This window comes from Oratosquilla oratoria, chromosome 20 (genome assembly GCF_046742065.1).
Source record: "Oratosquilla oratoria isolate Oo_2021 chromosome 20, ASM4674206v1, whole genome shotgun sequence".
In the NCBI taxonomy this organism is placed as follows: Eukaryota; Metazoa; Arthropoda; class Malacostraca; order Stomatopoda; family Squillidae; genus Oratosquilla; species Oratosquilla oratoria.
Genome location: NC_134796.1, coordinates 30096769 through 30116440, shown reverse-complemented (window position 1 = coordinate 30116440; position 19672 = coordinate 30096769). Strand labels below are relative to the sequence as shown.

General features: G+C 38.7%; 1 protein-coding gene across 6 annotated transcripts in view; it reads left to right on the top strand.

The window, feature by feature from the left end:
• Taf11 (TATA-box binding protein associated factor 11) overlaps window positions 1–19672 on the top strand; it is a 59790-nt gene that overhangs the window by 38817 nt on the left and 1301 nt on the right. For all 6 annotated transcript variants that reach the window (XM_076203801.1, XM_076203803.1, XM_076203799.1 and 3 more), the window contains 3 exons: window positions 7549–7714; window positions 11157–11244; window positions 14654–14750. In XM_076203801.1, the coding sequence (XP_076059916.1) occupies window positions 7549–7714; window positions 11157–11244; window positions 14654–14750 (351 nt within the window). The remainder of the gene's footprint in view (window positions 1–7548; window positions 7715–11156; window positions 11245–14653; window positions 14751–19672) is intronic.

Here is a 19672-nt window from a genome sequence, read left to right as displayed (position 1 = left end):
AGAGAAGTAAAGCAAAAGGTAAAGGAGGCAAAGAGGAGAGCAGATGTGAAATGGGATAAGAGTATGACAGAAATTTTTGAAGATTTTTGGAAAGAAATTAAGAGAGGAAGAGGAGGTGAATCAAGTAGAAAAGAAAAGGTAAAAGGTACAGATGGAGAGATGATAATGGAAGAGAAGGCAGTAAGGGGAAGATGGGCAGAATATTTTAGGGAGTTGCTAAATGTGAAGGAGGATAGGGAGGGAAAGATAGCTGCAGTGGGAAATGCTAAGAAAATGACTGTGATGAGTGAGGAAAATGGAGGAGAAATAAGGAAGGATGAAGTGAAGGCAGTTGTTAAGATGATGAAAGCAGGTAAGGCACCTGGTCTGGATGGATGACATGCAGAATGTCTAAAAAAAGGAGGTACAGTGATGGTGGACTGGTTGGTGAGGTTATTTAATGTTTACTGGAGAGAGGGTAGAGTGCTGGAGGACTGCCTGTATAGTTCCACTTTACAAGGGAAAAGGGGACAAGTGTGAATGTAGTAGTTTCAGAGGGATTAGCTTGTTAAGTGTAGTTGAGAAGGCTTATGGGAGGATCTTGATTGAGAGGATTAGGAGAGGAAGAGAGGGAGTAATTGGTGAGGAACAGTGTGGATTTAGGACGGGTAGAGGTTGTGTAGATCAGATTTTTGTGGTAAGACAGATATGTGAGAAAGCTATAGGAAAGGGGAAGGATGTTTTCTGGGCCTTTATGGACCTGGAAAAGGTTTACGATAGGGTAGACAGAAAGGCACTGTGGGAGGTTTTGCGGATATAAGGGATAGGAGGAAAGCTTCTAGGAGCTGTCAAGAGTTTTTATGAGAGTAGTAGAGCTTGTGTCAGGATTAGAAATGGAGAGAGAGTGAGTGGTTCGGGGTAAAGGTGGGACTTCGTCAAGGATGCGTTATGTCGCCCTGGCTGTTCAACTTATACATGGATGGGGTAGTGCGAGAGGTAAATGCAAGGGTAGTGGGTCAGGGATTGGAGATGGTTAAAGAAAATGGAGAAAAGTGGGAGGTGAGCCAGCTGTTGTTTGCGGACAACACTGCGCTTGTGGCAGGATCGGAGGAGGGATTGAGGAAGTTGGTGACAGAGTTTGTGATAGAAGAAAGCTGAAGATAAATGTGGGTAAAAGTAAGGTGATGAGATGTACAAGGGGTGAAAGTGGCAGTAATCTGGAAGTGAGCATTAAGGGAGAGCGACTGGAGGAAGTGTATAGTTTTAGATATTTGGGTGCAAATGTGGCAGGAAAAGGTGGAGTGAAGGTGGAGGTAGAATGTAGATTGAGAGAAGCGAGTAAATGCCTTGGTAGATTAAAAAGTGTAATGAGGAATAGACATTTGGGAATGGATGCTAAGAGGAGACTATATGAAGGAATGATTGTGCGAACAGCACTGTATGGGGAAGAAACATGGAACATAAGAGAGGAAGAGAGAAGGAGTTTGAAAGTGTTTGAGATGAGGTGTCTGAGAAGTATGATGGGGGTTACTAGGCTAGATAGAGTGAGAAATGAGGTGAGGAGGAGAACAGGGGTGGAAAGGGGGTTGGGAGATAGGGTTGATGAAAGGGTATTGGGATGGTTTGGACACATGGAAAGAATGAGTGAAGAAAGACTAGTAAAAGAGGTATGGAAGGCAGATATGGAGGGAGTGAACATGAAGGGACGTCCTAGGATGAGGTGGATGGATGGGGTGAAGGGGGCTTTGGGGAAGAGGGGAATGTCTGTTGAGGAAGGACGGGAGAGGACAGAAGACAGGGGTGAATGGAGAATGGTTGTATATGGATGATGTTGTGATGCATGAGGTGGAATGGGGGGTGAGGTAGTATGTGTGAGCAAAATTTGACGCAGCCCGAAGGGATTTCTCCCCGTCTTCTCCTTTATGCATGGGGGGACAGAGAGGGGGGGTCGCCGATTTAATGAAGCGGCCTTGCTGTGGATGTGCTGTGTCTTGCGACACTGCTTCTGACCCAGGGCAGTGGACAAGGTGCAAGGATGACCCGTCATCCGGGAGGTGCTAAGATAAGAGGGAGGGTGGAGGGATGTGGAGTGTATTAACCTCTTCACTCCGGGGCACATCGCACGTCAGGCAGCATTAGCTGCCCGACGTGCGATGTTGCGTCATAATAATTGCATTATAAAAAATAAAGTCCATGCTCAATCGTTTGTTCTCTTTCACCCATGAATTTTGATAACCATAGAAAATAGGATGAAGCCAGTTTAGAGAGAATGGAGGTTACGTAGGTATGACTACAATAAATATAATCAAGACGCCGACGTCGGCATCATCGTGTACCCACTTGCTCCTCATGACGCCTATGTAGGCGTCACCGTATGGAAGTGGTTAAGGGGATCGTCCATCAGAAAATCATGAAAAAATAAAATAAAAATACGAAATTCTGAAAATATTTCCTCTAAAAGTGTTGCTCATAAGTTATCTCGTGGCTGAGTTTGGAAGCTGTATCTTGATTTTTACTATCTAAAAAAAAATATAATACAGTAACCCCCCACCCTAATGTGGCTGGGTCGTGTGCGCTGCGTACTGCATATTACGTTTTCTGTTGTTACATATATTTGCTAACAAAAGAAGCTGTGTATTTTGCACAATATGTATGCTTTTATATGATAAATAATAGCATATGAGCTAATATGTTGACAGATGCTGTGACAGTTGACACAGTAGTATGGGAAGGCAATACATGATTGTGTGAATACTGACGTTCAGACAATGCATAAAGCTATCATGGCCTCCCACCTGCATTCTGTCAGCACAGATGAGAAGCCATTGCATTCTTACTGTCCTAAGGGAGAAGACTCGTGGTGTTTTTTCCAGAGAGCAGTAGCCAGGCAAGAGGAACCCGAGTCTCACAGAGTCAAGAAGCCGTTCCTGGCGAAGATTCCCACTGAGAAGCGGAAATCCATCCTGGCAATATATCAAGACCTCACCTCTACAGAGCTATTAGAGAAATGCCTCAAGGGAAGGACACAAAACCAAAATGAAAGCTTCCATGCAAAGATCTGGGCTTTGAGCTCAAAGAGGAAGTTTGCATCAGCAGCTAGAGTTCAATTCTGTGCTCAAGTTGCAGTTCTGAACCACATCTTTGGTTATGAACTTGCATATATGCCATCAGCAAGAGGGACAACAAACAGTGATGCCATAAAACAGCTTAGGATGGCAGATAAAGATCGTCTGTCGCCAAAGATGCATCGCGCCAAGAAAAGGAAAAGTGCAATATAACCCTGGTGGATACTAACTGGATTCATCATATAAACCTGTAATTAATCTAAAGCTGGCAACAAAGAGTAGGGTTGTGCCTATGATACCCTTTCAACACCATAACATCCTAAATGATGAAAGGGGACCAGTAACCATGAACAAAAAAAAAACTATGACACTCATTCCTGAAAAACTTGATTTTTGCACATTTAACTTGATTAATATCCAAAATGCCTTCACTGATTTTTAACTGCAAATCCTTTTCGGATTCAGCATAATTGGGAGAACATTTGGAGGCAGATTTATGTCATGTTACGGACTAGTAGGATTTTTTCATATATACATTTTGTTTTTGTTTTTTGCTTTTTTCATCAACTTTGGATTTTTTTTTTCTCGTAACAAACTGATCAGAACATCATAATTCTGCCTCCGTTTCTTCATCTATCTTAGCCCATTATAAAGACAAAAAATAATCAATATCCAGTCAAAGGTCTATCCTTTGAATCAATTTAAAAAAAATCAAAAATTACCCCTCGAAAATAAAAATAAAAATCACAATAAAAAAAAATATAAGCATAAATGACTTGAAACTTGGTGGTATCTTCTCTGAGACAAGACAGTTAATAGGAAAAAATCTCAGCCACTTTCACCCCAAAATAAAAAAGTTCAATTTTCTAATGGACGATCCCCTTAAGGGATGGAATGGGTGGGAATGATTTTATGTCTTTTCCTTTTTGGCTACCTCTCTTGTAAGGGGGAAAAAAGCCTTGGTATATATATGTATGTATTTATCTTCAGCTTCCTTCTTTCACACACCTTCTCAAACTCTGTCACTAACTTCCTCAATCCCTCCTCTGATCCTGCTACAAGTGCAGTGTCGTCAGCAAACAACACCTGGCTCACCTCCCACTTTTCTCCATTTTCTTTAATCATCTCCAACCCCTGACCCACAACCCTTGCATTCACCTCTCACACCACCCCATCCATGTAAAGATTGAACAGCCAGGGCGACATAACACCTTTACCTCAGACCATTCACTCTCCATTTGGTAGTCTACAAATATATTTCTCATAAGAGTATTATGGCCATAGCCCAAACATACATGCTCTGATGCATAAGGCTAGTTGTCCTTACACTTTCTTCCAAGAAGCTGCTCACCCACATCTGCACCTATACACCTATGCCTCATTATGTTCTTGTGGGGGACTCTGTTCACCACAATTCATTGAGGGTCAAAGGATTACAAAGGCGGAGCATGCTGACAGGAGACCCTCTGGTCCATATCTAGGTCAGATGTGAAAAAAAATCACAATAATAATGAAATAATAAAAACTATAATAATGCAAACAACAAATAAAATACATAAATGCACAGGCATACCGTTAAATAACAAACAAACAGGCAAATAGTAAACAATAATAAATTGACACACAACCAATGATAAACGAAAATCAAACAGACAAATGATAGCAAAACAAAAACAAATAATATAAAATAAATTATAATCATTACAGCATCTTGCTTAGGTATTTATCTAAATGATTCTTAAAGCTTTGAACTGAACTACATTGCACTACCTGTGCAGGAAGTTTATTCCATTCATTAACTACACGGTTGGCAAAGTTGTTTCTACCTACTTCCAAATTGAATATATTTCCGGACAGTTTGAGACCATTGTTTCTTGTCTGATTCTCATTCAATGTGAAAATTTTGTCACTTTTGATGTCAATTCCCTATAGAACTTTAAAGACCTGTATCAACTCACCTCTGAGTGTACACTTTTTTAGGGAAAACAAATTCATATGTTTTAGTCGATTTTCGTATGATTTATTTTTGATATTTGGAATCAGTTTTGTGGCTCGCCGTTGTACTTTTTCCAGTCTGTCAATGTCTTTAATGAGATTCAGTGACCATACGGAAACAGCATATTCCAAATGTGGACGAACTAACGATTTATATAGCTTGTTAATGAGTGATGGACTTTTGAAATCAAAAGATCGCACAATCAGTCCTAGAATCTTATTTGCTTTCTCAGAGGCTGAAATACACTACTTGGATGATTTGAGGTCGTTACTGATAATTACGCCGAGATCTTTTTCACTATCCACTTTTGTTAACGAATTTCCAAATAACTTGTAATCGTATTTACTGTTATTTTTGCCCATGTGCATTACCTTGCATTTACTTGTGTTAATTTCATTAGCCACTTTTCAGACCATTGCTGTAATTTATCTAAATCTTCTTGAATATCTAATTGGTTTGAGTGATCATTTGCCATTCCGCACAGTTTTGTATTATCAGCAAATTTGGAAACAGTAGATTTTAGTCCATGGTCTATATCATTTATATATACTATGAATAGAAGTGGCCCAAGAACAGAACCCTGAGGAACTCCACTTGTAACATTTTTCCATCTAGAAGTTTTTCCATTGAAAACAACTCTGTTTTCGACCATTCAACCAATTACTAGTCGAACTTAATAGACTACCACTTATTCCGTGTGAAGCTAATTTAGTAAGTAGTCTTTCGTGTGGGACGGTATCTAAAGCTTTTGCAAAGTCTAGATATATTAAATCTATATTCTTTCTTTTGTCATAATTTGAGATGACTGTGTTGTAGAATTCGAGTAAGTTAGTCACATAAGAATGTTTCCATCTGAAACCATGCTGGCTATCATTTATCAAACGTTTACTTTCTAAATGATGTTCGATAGCATCTCTGATGATACGTACATACATACATATACCAAGGCTTTTTCCCCTTACAAGGGGGGTAGCCAAAAAGAAAAAGGCATAAAATCATTCCCACCTATTCCATCCCTGAATACACTCCACTCTCTGATGATAGTTTCCATTATTTTTCCTATGATTGAAGTCAAACTTATAGGCCTATAGTTATTTGGTTTCTTTTTGTCACCTTTTTTGAATATGGGAGTAACGTTAGCTAGCTTCCATTCTCTTGGGACATCTCCGGATATGATGGATTTCTTTAAAATAATTTCTAATGGAACAACAATCTCATTTTTTCATTTCTTCATAAGTTTTTACCCATTTCAAAAACTTTGCATTTTTGGCATTGAGGAGATTGTGACAGGTACTTGCCTCTGGTGACCTGCAAAATTGACAGCCGAGCTACCCATTTTCAGATCTCATCAACCCTGCTCAGTCACTTCCCTCAAGAAGTGCCCTGTGGAGCTGACACTTGGTCTCCAGATTGAGTCCAATATCTCTGTGAATTTCACCTGTTCTTATCTTCTCCTCTTCTGAATGAAGGGATGGAGAGGGGGGTCACCAATTAAGTGAAGCAGCCTTACTGTGGATGTACTGTGTCTTGTTACAGTGCTTCTGACCCAGGCCAGTGGATAAGATGCAGGGATGACCTGTCATCTATGAGGAGCTGAGATGTAGATAGATATAGGTACATAGATATAGATAGATTCCTTACATCTGTATACACAAGAACTGATAAATGGCAGCTGCTCCCTTCCCTCTACCACTTTGAGCCAGTGACATAAAAACAATCCCTTACCAATACAACATAGACAAGAGTCTAAAGAGTCTCCCCAAAGAGATTTGTGGGAGAGCTTCTTGGGCCAGTGCCAGCCACTGTGGGGCTGTGGGTTTTCCACTTGGTGAAACTTCAGGCAATAGTTATTAATGTTATTATTCACAACTCCTGTATCCTGTCCACTGACCCAGGGCAGTGGGCAGGATGCAGGGATGACCTGTCATCCATGAAGAGCTAAAATTAGAGGAAGGAAAGAGTGATGGATGGAAGTGGATATTTGCCTTTTGACATGTCTACCTCCCTTGTAAGGGGGAAAAAAACCCTTAGTATATAGATAGATTATTCACAAATGATATGATAGATAATTGGAATAACCCCCCAAATAATTTTGGTAAATACGTTTAGGAGTAGATTCCGTCATCACTTATAAAACATCAACTTGTATTAAGCGACCCTGCCATGGATGTACTATCTTGATCCATTGCTTCTGATCCAGGCAGTGGGCAGGGGACAGAAATAACCCTTCATCCAGGAGGAGCTAAGATGAGAAGGAAACAAAGGGGGGTGGATGGGAGTGGGTATGTGTCTTGACTGGCTAACTCCCTTATAAGGGGAAAGAAGCCCTTGTTTAATAGATGATATTAAACCACAAATATATAGGAATTCTAAAAACTAGATGGTTGGGAAATTGTCTGGTAATAGCTTAAAGAAATTATAAGAACTATCATTATCTACTGGTTATCTGAGGTAGGCCTCAATCCCTAAGCATTCCCATAAACCACATAACAATTTTATATTTCTCAGTTCGTTCCTGGACCCTTGGTCAGGAGTCAGACCTAGATGGCAGTGATGCTGACATTTTGCTGCCAAAACCTGCCACTCCACAACCTCAACAGAACAAGGACGATAAAAAGAAGAAGGAAGGAAAGACAAAAAAAGAGCAAGAGGAAGAAGAAAGGGAAAAAATGCAGTAAGTTGTTGATTTATGATGAGTTATTTTGCAATGTAAGTTTATTTCACATATTGGAATACTGCTGACATCTCTCATGCAGAACCACCTCATGCAGGCCATTAGACTATTTTGTATTAAAAGTTGCTAAGGAACTAAGAGAGAGAAAGCTGAGATAAAACAGAAGACAAATGAGTGTGGGTATAGATGCATTTTTTTTTTTTTTTTTTTTTTTTTTTTTTTTTTTTTAAATCATCCAAATTTGTTCAGATATTAAATATTTAGTATATAAAAACAGTAATTGACTATTTTAGTCACTGTCAGATGCTGCAAGCCTGCAACAAGTGTAGATACTGTATATGGGCCGGTATGGCTATTGGCTGGCTACCTTACAAAATTTACCTTTTATCTTAGCATACTCTTCAAAGATTAAACACTCCAATTTCCCATAATGACCCTGGATGTTGCCTAAACACAGATCCGCCACTTGGACAATGGAAAAGGGGTTAACATAGTAATGGGGGGAAACTGTTGTACTCCCTGCCACCCATCAAGGCTAAGAGCTTACTTTCTACCTGACTTTTTGCTCGCTATCCCTTAACTTTAACCTACAATCATACATAAGTCCTTGAGATGCAACTCTTTTTTTTGCAAAAAAAAACTTGACTCAAAAAAACATGGATATTTTCGTTTTTTATATATTTTGTTTTAAAATAACTCAGCAAGGAAAAGAACCATATTGCAATAATTTTTCTATGTTAAAATATCAAATAAATCAGTATACCCCTCACTTAAGGTTTTCTATGGTGTTAGGGCTCTTCCATTTTCTGTGGTTCCATGTTTTGATGTGTTTTATTTATTTTACAATGTACAGTTGCCCCACATAGTTTTGCCACAGTTTTAAAAATGTTTTGGACAAGAATAGCAACTCGCCCGGTATTCTATTTTATTACATTTTTGCGTCTGTTCATTTACATTTTTTTTTTTTTTTTTTGTGCTAAATAATAACTACCTTAAAAAATGTGACAAACAGTGAAATACTCAAAATGGTGTAGCAGACGACACATTTTTCTTGACTTACTAATGACATCTATCACTCTTATTTGACAAGTAATACGATTAATATACGTTGCAGAGGAGAGAGAGAGAACGCAGGAATCTGTTCATGTAGTGGTCGATGGTAGACTAACAACCAGCTTCAAGCTGTGAGTGGTGTTGAGTGCAGTGACAAACTAACCAAAACTAACTCGTATACTTATAAGTTATGTTATAACCCTATTATTAACCACTTCCATATGGTGACGCCTACATAGGCGGCATGAGGAGCAAGTGGGTACGCGATGATGCCGACGTCGGCATCTTGATTATATTGTAGTCGTACCTACGTAAGCTCCATTCTCTCTAAACTGGCTTCATCATATTTTCTATGGTTATCAAAATTCACGGGTGAAAGAGAACGAATGATTGAGCACTGACTTTATTTTTTATAATGCGATTATTATGACGCAACATCGCACGTCAGGCAGCTAATGCTGCCAGACGTGCGATGTGCCCCGGAGTGAAGAGGTTAAATCAATTATTTTAATTTATTTATTCAGCAGAGGGCTTGTGATCCAATTATGTTATGTATGATTGTAGGTTAAAGTTAAGGGATAGCGAGCAAAAAGTCAGGTAGAAAGTAAGCTCTGAGCCTTGATGGGTGACGGGGAGTACAACAGTTTCCCCCCAGTACTATGTTAACCCCTTTTCCACTGTCCAAGTGGCAGATCTGTGTTTAGGCAACGTCCAGGGTCACTGTGGGAAATTGGAGTGTTTAATCTTTGAAGAGTATGCTAAGATAAAAGGTAAATTTTGTAAGGTAGCCAGCCAATAGCCATACCGGCCCATATACAGTATATACACTTGTTGCAGGCTTGCAGCATCTGATAGTGACTTTATATGGTCAATTACTTGTTTATTTTTATACTCTAATGCCTCTTTGAATAAGAAAGATGCACATATGTGGAGGGATGAATAACATACTTGCACCTGTTTTTATATACTAAATATTTAATATCTGAAATTTGGATGAGATAAAAAAAACAAAAAAACAATTTTTTTTTATAAAAAAACGCAATTAAAAAAAATTGCATCACAATTAACATAACATAATTGGATCACAAGACCTCTGCTGAATAAATAAATGAAAATAATTTATTTAATAATAGGGTTATAACATAACTTATAAGTATATGAGTTAGTTTTGGTTAGTTTGTCACTGCACTCACAGCTTGAAGCTGGTTGTTAGTCTACCATCGACCACTACGTGAATGGATTCCTGCATTCTCTCTCCTCTGTAATGTATATTAATCATATTATTTGTCAAATAAGAGTGATAGATGTCATTAGTAAGTCAAGATAAAATGTGTCATCTACACTATTTTGAGTATTTCTCCGTCACATTTTTTAAGGTAGTTACTATTTAGCAATGAAAAGAAAAAAAACAAAGCAGGTAGATAAACAGATACAAAAATGTAATAAAAAAGAATACCGGGCGAGTTGCTATTCTTGTCCAAAACATTTTTAAAACTGCCAAAACTAAGTGGGGCAACTGTACATTGTAAAATAAATAAAACACATCAAAACATGAAACCACAGAAAATGGAAGTGCCCTAACACCATAGAAAACCTGAAGTTAGGGGTATACTGATTTATTTGATATTCTAACTTTTTTTTTTTTTTTTTTTAATCTCTAAGTGTGGGATGGGTGAAGGGGGGTGCATGAAGTGTTTAAGTGTGAAGTATGATTGGGGTTCCAAGAATGGATAGTGAGAAATGAGGTGAATCCAAGAGTCAGGGTAGAAAGAGAACAAGTAGATAGGTTCAATCAAAGAATAGGATGGTGTTGGCATATAGAAAGAATAAGTGAAGAAAGACCAGCAAAAAATGTAGAGGGGAGAGGTTGATGAAATAAACTTGAGGGGAAGAATGAGAATGAGATGGATGGATGAAATGAAAGGGGCACTAGTTAAGTACAAGAACAATGCATGAGGGAGAGGGCAAGAGATAGGTGTGAGTGGAGAGTGGTTGTGAATGAATGAGCAACTGATGCTACCCAAAGAGATTTCTTGTTGTCTGCTCTAAATTCTTTAGTGGAGTGTGGGTGAGGGTTGCCACATAATGAAATGGTAAAGGTAAAACTGGTTTGGCTTTTGGGTCTTGCTGCATTACATCTGATCCAACTATTAGGTAGGGGACAGAGCCCTTCATTCATAAGGAGCTAAGAGAGAAGGTACAACAAATGGGTTTAGGATGGATATTTGCTTTGGTTCAGCCACCCCACTTATGTAAGGGAAAGGCCCTTTTGGTGTATATAGTATGTATGGATGAAAAACTCGTATTTTAATAGCCTGCTCTGTACAAAATATGCCACACTAATATTAGTTATGGTGATTATAGTGCACATTTTTCTCCTTTCCTGCAGAGTTCTTGTCTCCAATTTTACAGAAGAACAGCTTGATAGATATGAAATGTACAGAAGATCTGCATTCCCAAAGGCAGCAATAAAGAGGGTAAGATATTGCAGTCATGGTATATGGAATGTATATTTGTATGGTTGCATGTTGTTGAAATTGGTTTAGATATAGTATTTTATTATCAATGGGACCAAAGTAATTGTTTCATGGTGTAGCAAAAATCAAATGAATCATACAAGTGATTATTGGTATAATGCTAATACTCCAGAAAAATTTAAGTGTTTAGGCTAGAGAAATATGTGCAAGGGGGCATAGTGAATGAACATAAAACTAGAATCATAAAACACAATGAATTAATCAATAAGACAGAAGTTGACAAAGTCAAATTTAATGATGTTTGGGTAGGGAGGGATGCAAAAGAGGAAGAATGTGAAAACAAGAGAAGTGATCAGTGACGAATTGAAGTAGTAAAAGCCAGAAGGCACATAACTGCAGCTAAATATTTCAACATTGCCCTATGTGCTTGGATAGTTGTAGCACTGCTAGGAATAGGGGAAAAGTAAAAAGTACAAGATTCAAACCTGCAAATAGGAGGATGGAAGTCCCACATGTTTGGTCTCCAGTAAACATGTATCTGAGCACATTATTTCTAGATATGGCTAGGGTCAGACAGTGTATGATGGTGTGTGATGTTTGTATCTGAAGTAGTTTGTTTCTGTAGTTAAGTTTAGTCTGTGTTGGCCCTAGTGTTGGATGGTGACCTGAATGCAAGAAAGCTAGTGTGGTTCTTCCTTCTCTTGGGAGTTTGTGGGGCTGATGTCTGAGGGGTGCTTGATGGGGTAGGAACTTTGGTGGTTGGTCTTGAAGAGCTTGTTTTGTGATCTGACTGTGAATGTGTTTTTGTGTGCTGCAGATGGTAAGTTGTGGATGGTTGAATAATATGCTGCTGGCATAGGTCTTTTTGTTGCATACAGTTAGTTGTGCCTGTGAGATGTGTGGGTAGGTTTGAGGGCTCTTGCAATGTTGTTCAAGTAGGTGAAGGAAGCTACAATTTGTAGCAAAGACGTAGAAAATGGGAGGATGAGTAATAATGGTGGGAAGAGCATAAAAATGGATGGGGTGGTACTAGTAGAATATAAAGCTGAAGAAGAACAACAACAAGGAAGTAGTCAAAGAAATTTTGCAGTAGGATGTGCCCCACCACATTGAGCTAGACGGAACACAAATATAAACTCACCCAGATAATCATAAAATTATTTTAAAAAAAAAGTTAATATAAGACTAGTGGAAGACTAGTTGTACAGAAGTGAACTGGGAGGAGTAAGAAACAAGTAGAAGGGATGAATCATGGGTTAATATGCTGATGAATATAACAGTGGACAACATAATGACACAATGAGTCAGAGATAAGATATAGAACCTGATCTTAACAAAAAAAAAATTATATGTAAAATATCAGTTTTTGCTAGTTCACTGCCCTCCATTCTAACATCTTAACCTCTTGTACCTATCTATATACCAAGAAATTTCCCCCCTTATAAGGGAGGTAGCCAAATCAAAGGCATGTAACCACTCCCACCCATTCCATTTCACTCTACCACTCTTTCCTCCCTCTCATCTTAGCTCATCCTCTCCCCCCATTTTTTCTTGCACACACACATATATATACACATATATACCAAAGGCTTTTTCCCCACTTATAAGGGAGGTAGCCAAAAAACAAAGGCATAAAAATCACTCCCATCCATTCCATCCCAATCACACTCCACTCCCCTCCACCCTCTTCCCTCCCTCTTATCTTGGCACCTCCTGGATGACGGGTCATCCCTGCATCTTGTCCACTGCTCTGGGTCAGAAGCAGTGTCGCAAGACACAGCATATCCACAGCTAGGCCACTTCATTAAATTGGTGACCCCCCCTCCATATATATATATATATATATATATATATATATATATATATATATATATATATATATATATATATATATATATATATATATATATATATATACACATACATACATATACACCAATAGGCTTTTTCTTCCTTATGAGGGAAGACCTCCAACCTTATGATTGGTGGCCAGCCAAGGCATGCACCCCCCCCTCATCCATCCCACTCCCATCCATCACCCATTTCCCTTTCATCTTAGCTCCTTATGGATGAAGGGTCATCCTGTCCCCTGCTCACTACTCAGGTGAGAAGCAATGCAGCAAGATGCAGTACATCCACAGCAGGGCCAGCATTTCATTTACACAGTAACTTTTCCTCTTAATCCTCTCATGCAAAAGTAGAGATGATGAAGAGAAATACCTTTGGCCTGCATGGATTTATATTCCATTCACAATTTTTCACCACTCACACCCATCTCTTGCCTTCTCCCATCCCTGCTTGGCAGATATTCCCCTTGTATTCATGTACTTGTCCTTCAAGAAATCTTTTATCCAGTAAAATAGTTTACCATGTAATCATTCAATATACTCCAATCTCCAGGGTAGTTCATTATGAGGTACCTTGTTGAAGTATTCCTCTAGATCTAGGTATACACAATCCACCCAACCCTCTTTCTCTTGCAGTACACTACATCAACTACTTTTATATAAAAGCTTAATATTTTAATAGAAACTTCCCTGGCAGCTTTTTCTAGAGAAATCAATCAATGTATTGCCCCAGGTATCTTTTATAGGAGACCCACAACCACCACCATAGCCTATAAGTCACTTAAGGAAGAGATACTATTTGTTGTCTAGGTAAGGGTAGAGTAGGTCAATGTAGGATGGTGTTCAATGTCTTCTTTGTGATGATTGTATGTGGAACAATTTGATTCTTTGGCCAGGCCTGATCTGTATTAGAACTATTTCAAAACTGGGTGGTAGAGTACAATCATGCCACTGTGGTTCTTGTTTGTTATGGGAAAGATTTCTCAATTGAGTTGATGATGGGAGGAGCTAGTTGGAGTATGAAGTTTGTGAATTAGTAATTGAAAGCTTGTTTTGTGACCTGAGTGTGTATGTATTTTTTGTATGAATGAATTGCAAATTGTAGGTGATAGGCTATTGTAGATGTGTGAGTAGTATGCTGTTGTAGTTTTCTGTTTCAATCAATTGGTTGTGCTTGTGTTATGTGATGGGATGGGTGGGATTGAGGGCTGTTGCATAGAATTGTGTGTCATTCATTTTCTTTTGCTGCTCCATATGTAGGATTATAGTTTCAATATGTAGATTTTTATGTTTGTGAAGAAAGAAGACCATGCCAGCTATCTGCCAGATGTACAAACGATGTATTTAACTTTCATATATCTTCATGTATTCTTCTTTCTCAAGTTATACTTTCCTTTTATTTTTTGTGGTTGAGTTAGTGACACTGTACATCTTAATATATTTAAGATTTTTTTTTCTCTCATATGTATAATTACTTGCATGTCAATATGTATAATTACTTGTATGTCAATATTTTACCTAATTCTTTCAATATTTTATGTGAGAATGCTTTTCTTTTCCAGTTGATGCAGACTATTACTGGGTGTTCTGTATCACAAAATGTTGTGATTGCCATGGCAGGAATTGCAAAAGTTTTTGTTGGAGAAATTGTTGAAGAAGGTAATTCTTTTCTTCCTTTCCTTTCTCTCCCACCATGTCTAATATAGGATGGTAATGATGGCTGCAAGTAGTGGTCCTGTAAGGTGTGTAGGAGAGGATCATCTCCCCAACTCATCAACAGAGAAGCTAGCATTTGGTCTTTAGACTGGGATCAAAATCACAATGTCTCTTTGCTTGGACTGTTTTTCAGCCAATTTTCACATCAGAGCTGACAGCCAGTGACGACAAAAATTTAAGCATGCTTTTTCCATATGGCCATGGAATGTCATTGAGACTGACAAATTGAAAAGAGTACAGCAATGAGTAACTAGTATTAAAAAAATAAATAAAAATAAAAAACTGCCCCAAATGTATGAACTTGTTGTTTTACAAAAAAACAATTGTAAACTTGATACTGGGCTTTGCAATTTACACACAGAATATTTCTATCTGTCTATATACCAAGGGTTCTTTCCCCTGTACAAGGGAGGTAGCCAAGTCAAAAGGCAAGTACCCACTCCCACCCATTTCATTGCCACCCATCCACCATCCTTTTCTCCCTCTCATCTTAGCTCCTCATGGATGACAGGTCATCCCTGTATCCCACTGACTGGTTTGGGTCAGAAGCTATGCAGCAAGACACAGCACATCCACAGCAAAGCTGCTTCACAAAGGATTACAAAGGAACATGCCGACAAGAGACCTTTTGGTTCATAACAAGGTCGGATGTGAAAAAATTATAATGATAAATAAATAGAAATCTTGATAATATAAATAATAATGCATAAAATAAATAGGTAAAGTTAAGTAACAAACAGGTAAATAATAATAAATACATATACCAAAGGCTTTTTCCCTCTTACACAGGGGGGGTAGCCAAAAAGAAAAAGGCATAGAAACCACTCCCACCCATTCCATTCCCTACATATTCCACTCCCCTCCACCCTCCACCCCCCCTCTTATCTTGGCACCTCCTGGATGACGGGTCATCCCTGCATTCTGTCCACTCCCCTAGGTCAGAAGCAGTGTCACAAGACACAGCACATCCACAGCAAGGCCACTTCATAACTTCCTTGACCCCCCCTCTCCCTCCCCTCATGCAGAAAAGGAGAAGACGGGGAGAAATTTTTTCTCGTACATGCTTCCTCACCCCCATCCCCCACCCACTCCCCCTCATGCATCACAGCATCATCCATATACAACCATTCTCCATTCACCCCTATCTTCTGTCCTCTCCCGTCCTTCCTCAACAGACCGTACTCTCTTTTGTAATGCCCCTTTTACCCCCATCCATCTCATCCTAGGATGCCCCCTCATATTCACTCCTTCCACCTCTGCCTTCCACACCTCTTTTACTAATCTTTCTTCACTCATTCTTTCCATGTGTCCAAACCATCCTAATACTCTTTCATCAACCCTATCTCCCAGCTCCCTTTCCACCCCTGTTCTCCTCATCATCACCTCATTTTTCATTCTATCTAACCTAGTAACCCCTATCATACTTCTCGGACATTTCATCTCAAACACATTCAAACTCCTTCTCTCTTCCTCTCTAATGTTCCATGTTTCTCCCCCGTACAGTGCTATTGGCACAATCACTCCTTCATATAACCTCATCTTGGCATCCATTCCCAGATGTCTATTTCTCATTACACTTTTTAATCCACCAAGGCATTTACTCGCTTCTCTTAATCTACATTCTACCTCCACCCCCACTCCTCCCTTTCCTGCCACATTTGCTCCCAAGTATCTAAAACTATCCACTTCCGCCAGTCTCTCACCCTTAATGCTCACTTCCAGCCTGCTGTCACTCTCTCCTCTTGTACATCTCATCACCTTACTTTTGCCCACATTTATCTTCAGCTTCATTCTGTCACACACCTTTTTAAACTCTGTCACTAACTTCCTCTATCCCTCCTCTGATCCTGCTACAAGCGCAGTGTTGTTAGCAAACTACAACTGGCTTATTTCCCACTTTTCTCCATTTTCTTTAACCATCTCCAACCCTGACCCACTACCCTCACACTCACCTCTCGCACCATCCCATCCATGTATAGATTGAACAGCCAGGGTGACATAACACATCCCTGATGAAGTCCCACCTTTACCTCAAACCATTCACTCGCTCCAGTTCTAATCCTAACACAAGCTCTACTACTCTTGTAAAAACTCTTGACTGCTCTTAACAGCTTTCCTCCTATCCCATATATCTGCAATACCTCCCACAGTGCCTTCCTGTCCACCCTGTCATAAGCCTTTTCCAGATCCATAAAACCCCAAAAAACATCCTTACCTTTTCCTATAGCTTTCTCACATATTTGTCTTACCACAAAAATCTGATCTACACAACCCCTACCTGTCCTAAAACCACACTGTTCCTCACCAATTACTCCCTCTGTTCCTCTCCTAATCCTCTCAATCAAGACCCTCCCATAAGCCTTCCCAACAACGCTCAACAAGCTGATCCCTCTGAAACTACTACACTCACACTTGTCCCCCTTTCCCTTGTAAAGTGGAACTATACAGGCACTCCTCCAGTCCTCCGACACTCTACCCTCACTTCTCACTTAAACAAACATTAAATAACCTCACCAGCCAGTCCACCATAACTGTATCTCCTTTCTTCAGACATTCTGTATGGTATCCATCCAACCCAGGTGCCTAATGATAATTAATAAATGGACATATGAATAATAATAAATAATAATAAACAAACAGGAAAATAATAACAAATAAAGAAATAATATAAAATAAATGGCAGGCATTACATCTTGGATTCAGACAAGGAAGATCATGTACCACAAACTTAATATGCTTCTACTCAAGATTAATTGACATAGTGCAAGAAAGGAACAGATGGGCTGATTGTGCCTTCCTGGACTTACAAAAAGCTTTTGACAAAGTACCACACAAAAAATTATTAAAAAAACTGGAACATATAGGAGGGATACAAGGGAACCTACTGAGTAGTGCTCAGAGAAAAATATTCAGGCTGGAAAGAGGTGATCAGTGGAGTACCACAAGGATCTATATTGGCTCCAATAATGTTTGCTATTTATGTGAATGACATGGACGATGATGTGAAATGTTACATGAGCTTCTTTGCAGACGATGCCAAACTGTTAAGGAAAGTAAAAACTGATCATGATTGTGAAGCACTGCAGGAAGACCTAAATAAGGTATTGAACTGGAGTCAGAAATGGGAAGTGGACTTCAATATTAAGAAGTGTAGCATAACAGAGTTTGGAAAAAGTAAAAACAGAATATCAGGACAATATAAAATTGGAGCCAATGATGTAAAGAAGGAGGGATCCGAAAAAGATTTGGGTGTAATTATCTCAAACGACTTGTCTTATGACAAACAGATTAACAAAATTGTTGGAGAATCCTACAACTTGCTAAGGTTAATAAAAGTGGCATTTACATATTTGGATGAAGAAATTATTAAAATATTGGTCACATTGATGAGGCCTAGACTAGAATATGCGGCAACATTGTGGTCACCCAGTACCAAAAAAATATATAAAGAAAATAGAAAGAATCCAGAGAGCAGTAACAAAAATGGCACCTGCACTTGCAAACTTGTCATATGAGAGATTGGCCAAACTGGAGTTACCAACTCTGGAGCAAAGAAGAGAGAGAGGTGACCTACTGACCATCTACAGAATCATGAAAGGCACAAAAATACTCGAGAGAGAGGACTTGTTAAACTGGGACAAGAGACAAGAGGACATGGAAAGAAAATAAAAAAAACATAGCTACAGAAGAGATCTGAAGAAAAACAGTTTTCCAAATAGAGTGGTGGACACTGAACAAACTGGACAATTAAATAGTGTGCGCAAAAACCATTCATGAGTTTAAAAGCAAACTAGACACTGCGAGATACAAAGGCGGGACGCCACGAGCATAGCTCCCCTTCCCGCAAAATACAATTAGGTAAATACAACAAGGTAAATCTAAATGAATCTTAAAGCTTCAAACTGAACTACATTACACTGCCTCTGCAGGAAGTTTATTCCATTCATTAACTATACAGTTGGTGAAGGTTTTTCTACCCACTTCCAAATTAAATCTATTTCCGAACAGTTTGAGTCCATTATTTTTTGTCTGATTCTCATTCAGTATGAAAATTTTGTCACTTGATGTTGTCAGTTCCTTTTAGAATCTTAAGACCTGTGTCAAGTCACCTCTGAATCTATGCTTTTTTAAGGAAAAAATATTCATATGTTTTAGTCTATTTTCATATGATTTATTTTTTATATTTGGAATCAGTTTTGTTGCATGCCATTGTATTTTTTCCAATCTGTCAATGTCTTAATGAGATTTGGCGACCATACGGAAACAGCATATTCCAAATGTCGATAAACTAATGATTTATGTAGCTTGTTAATGAGAGATGGACTTTTTAAGTTAAAAGATCACACAAACAGTCCTAGAATCTTATTTGTTTTCTCAAAGGCTGAAATACACTGTTTAGATGATTTGAGATTGTTACTGATAATTATGCCAAGACCTTTACACTATCCACTGTTAATGAATTTCCAAATAACTTGTAATTGTACTTGCTGTACCTATGTGCATAACCTTGCTTTTACTCATGTTAAATTTCATTAGCCACTTTACAGACCATTGCTGTAGTTTATCTAAATCTTCTTGAATATCTAAATCAGTGACCCCCCTTCTCTGTCTCTTCATGCAGAAAAAAGAGAAGACAGGGAGAAATCCCTTTAGGCTGCATCAAAATATCATTCATACATAACCACATACATCCTGATAATATTTACTAGATAAAAATGAATACTCTCAAGCTATCAGGACAGATATTTAATGTTAGGTAGAAAGAACTCTACCTTTGAATGTAATAAATGTCTTGCACTGGCAGTTGCATGTCCTACTGTTCAAAATTTAAGATTCAGTTAGATGATCACTGAATATGCTGTGAT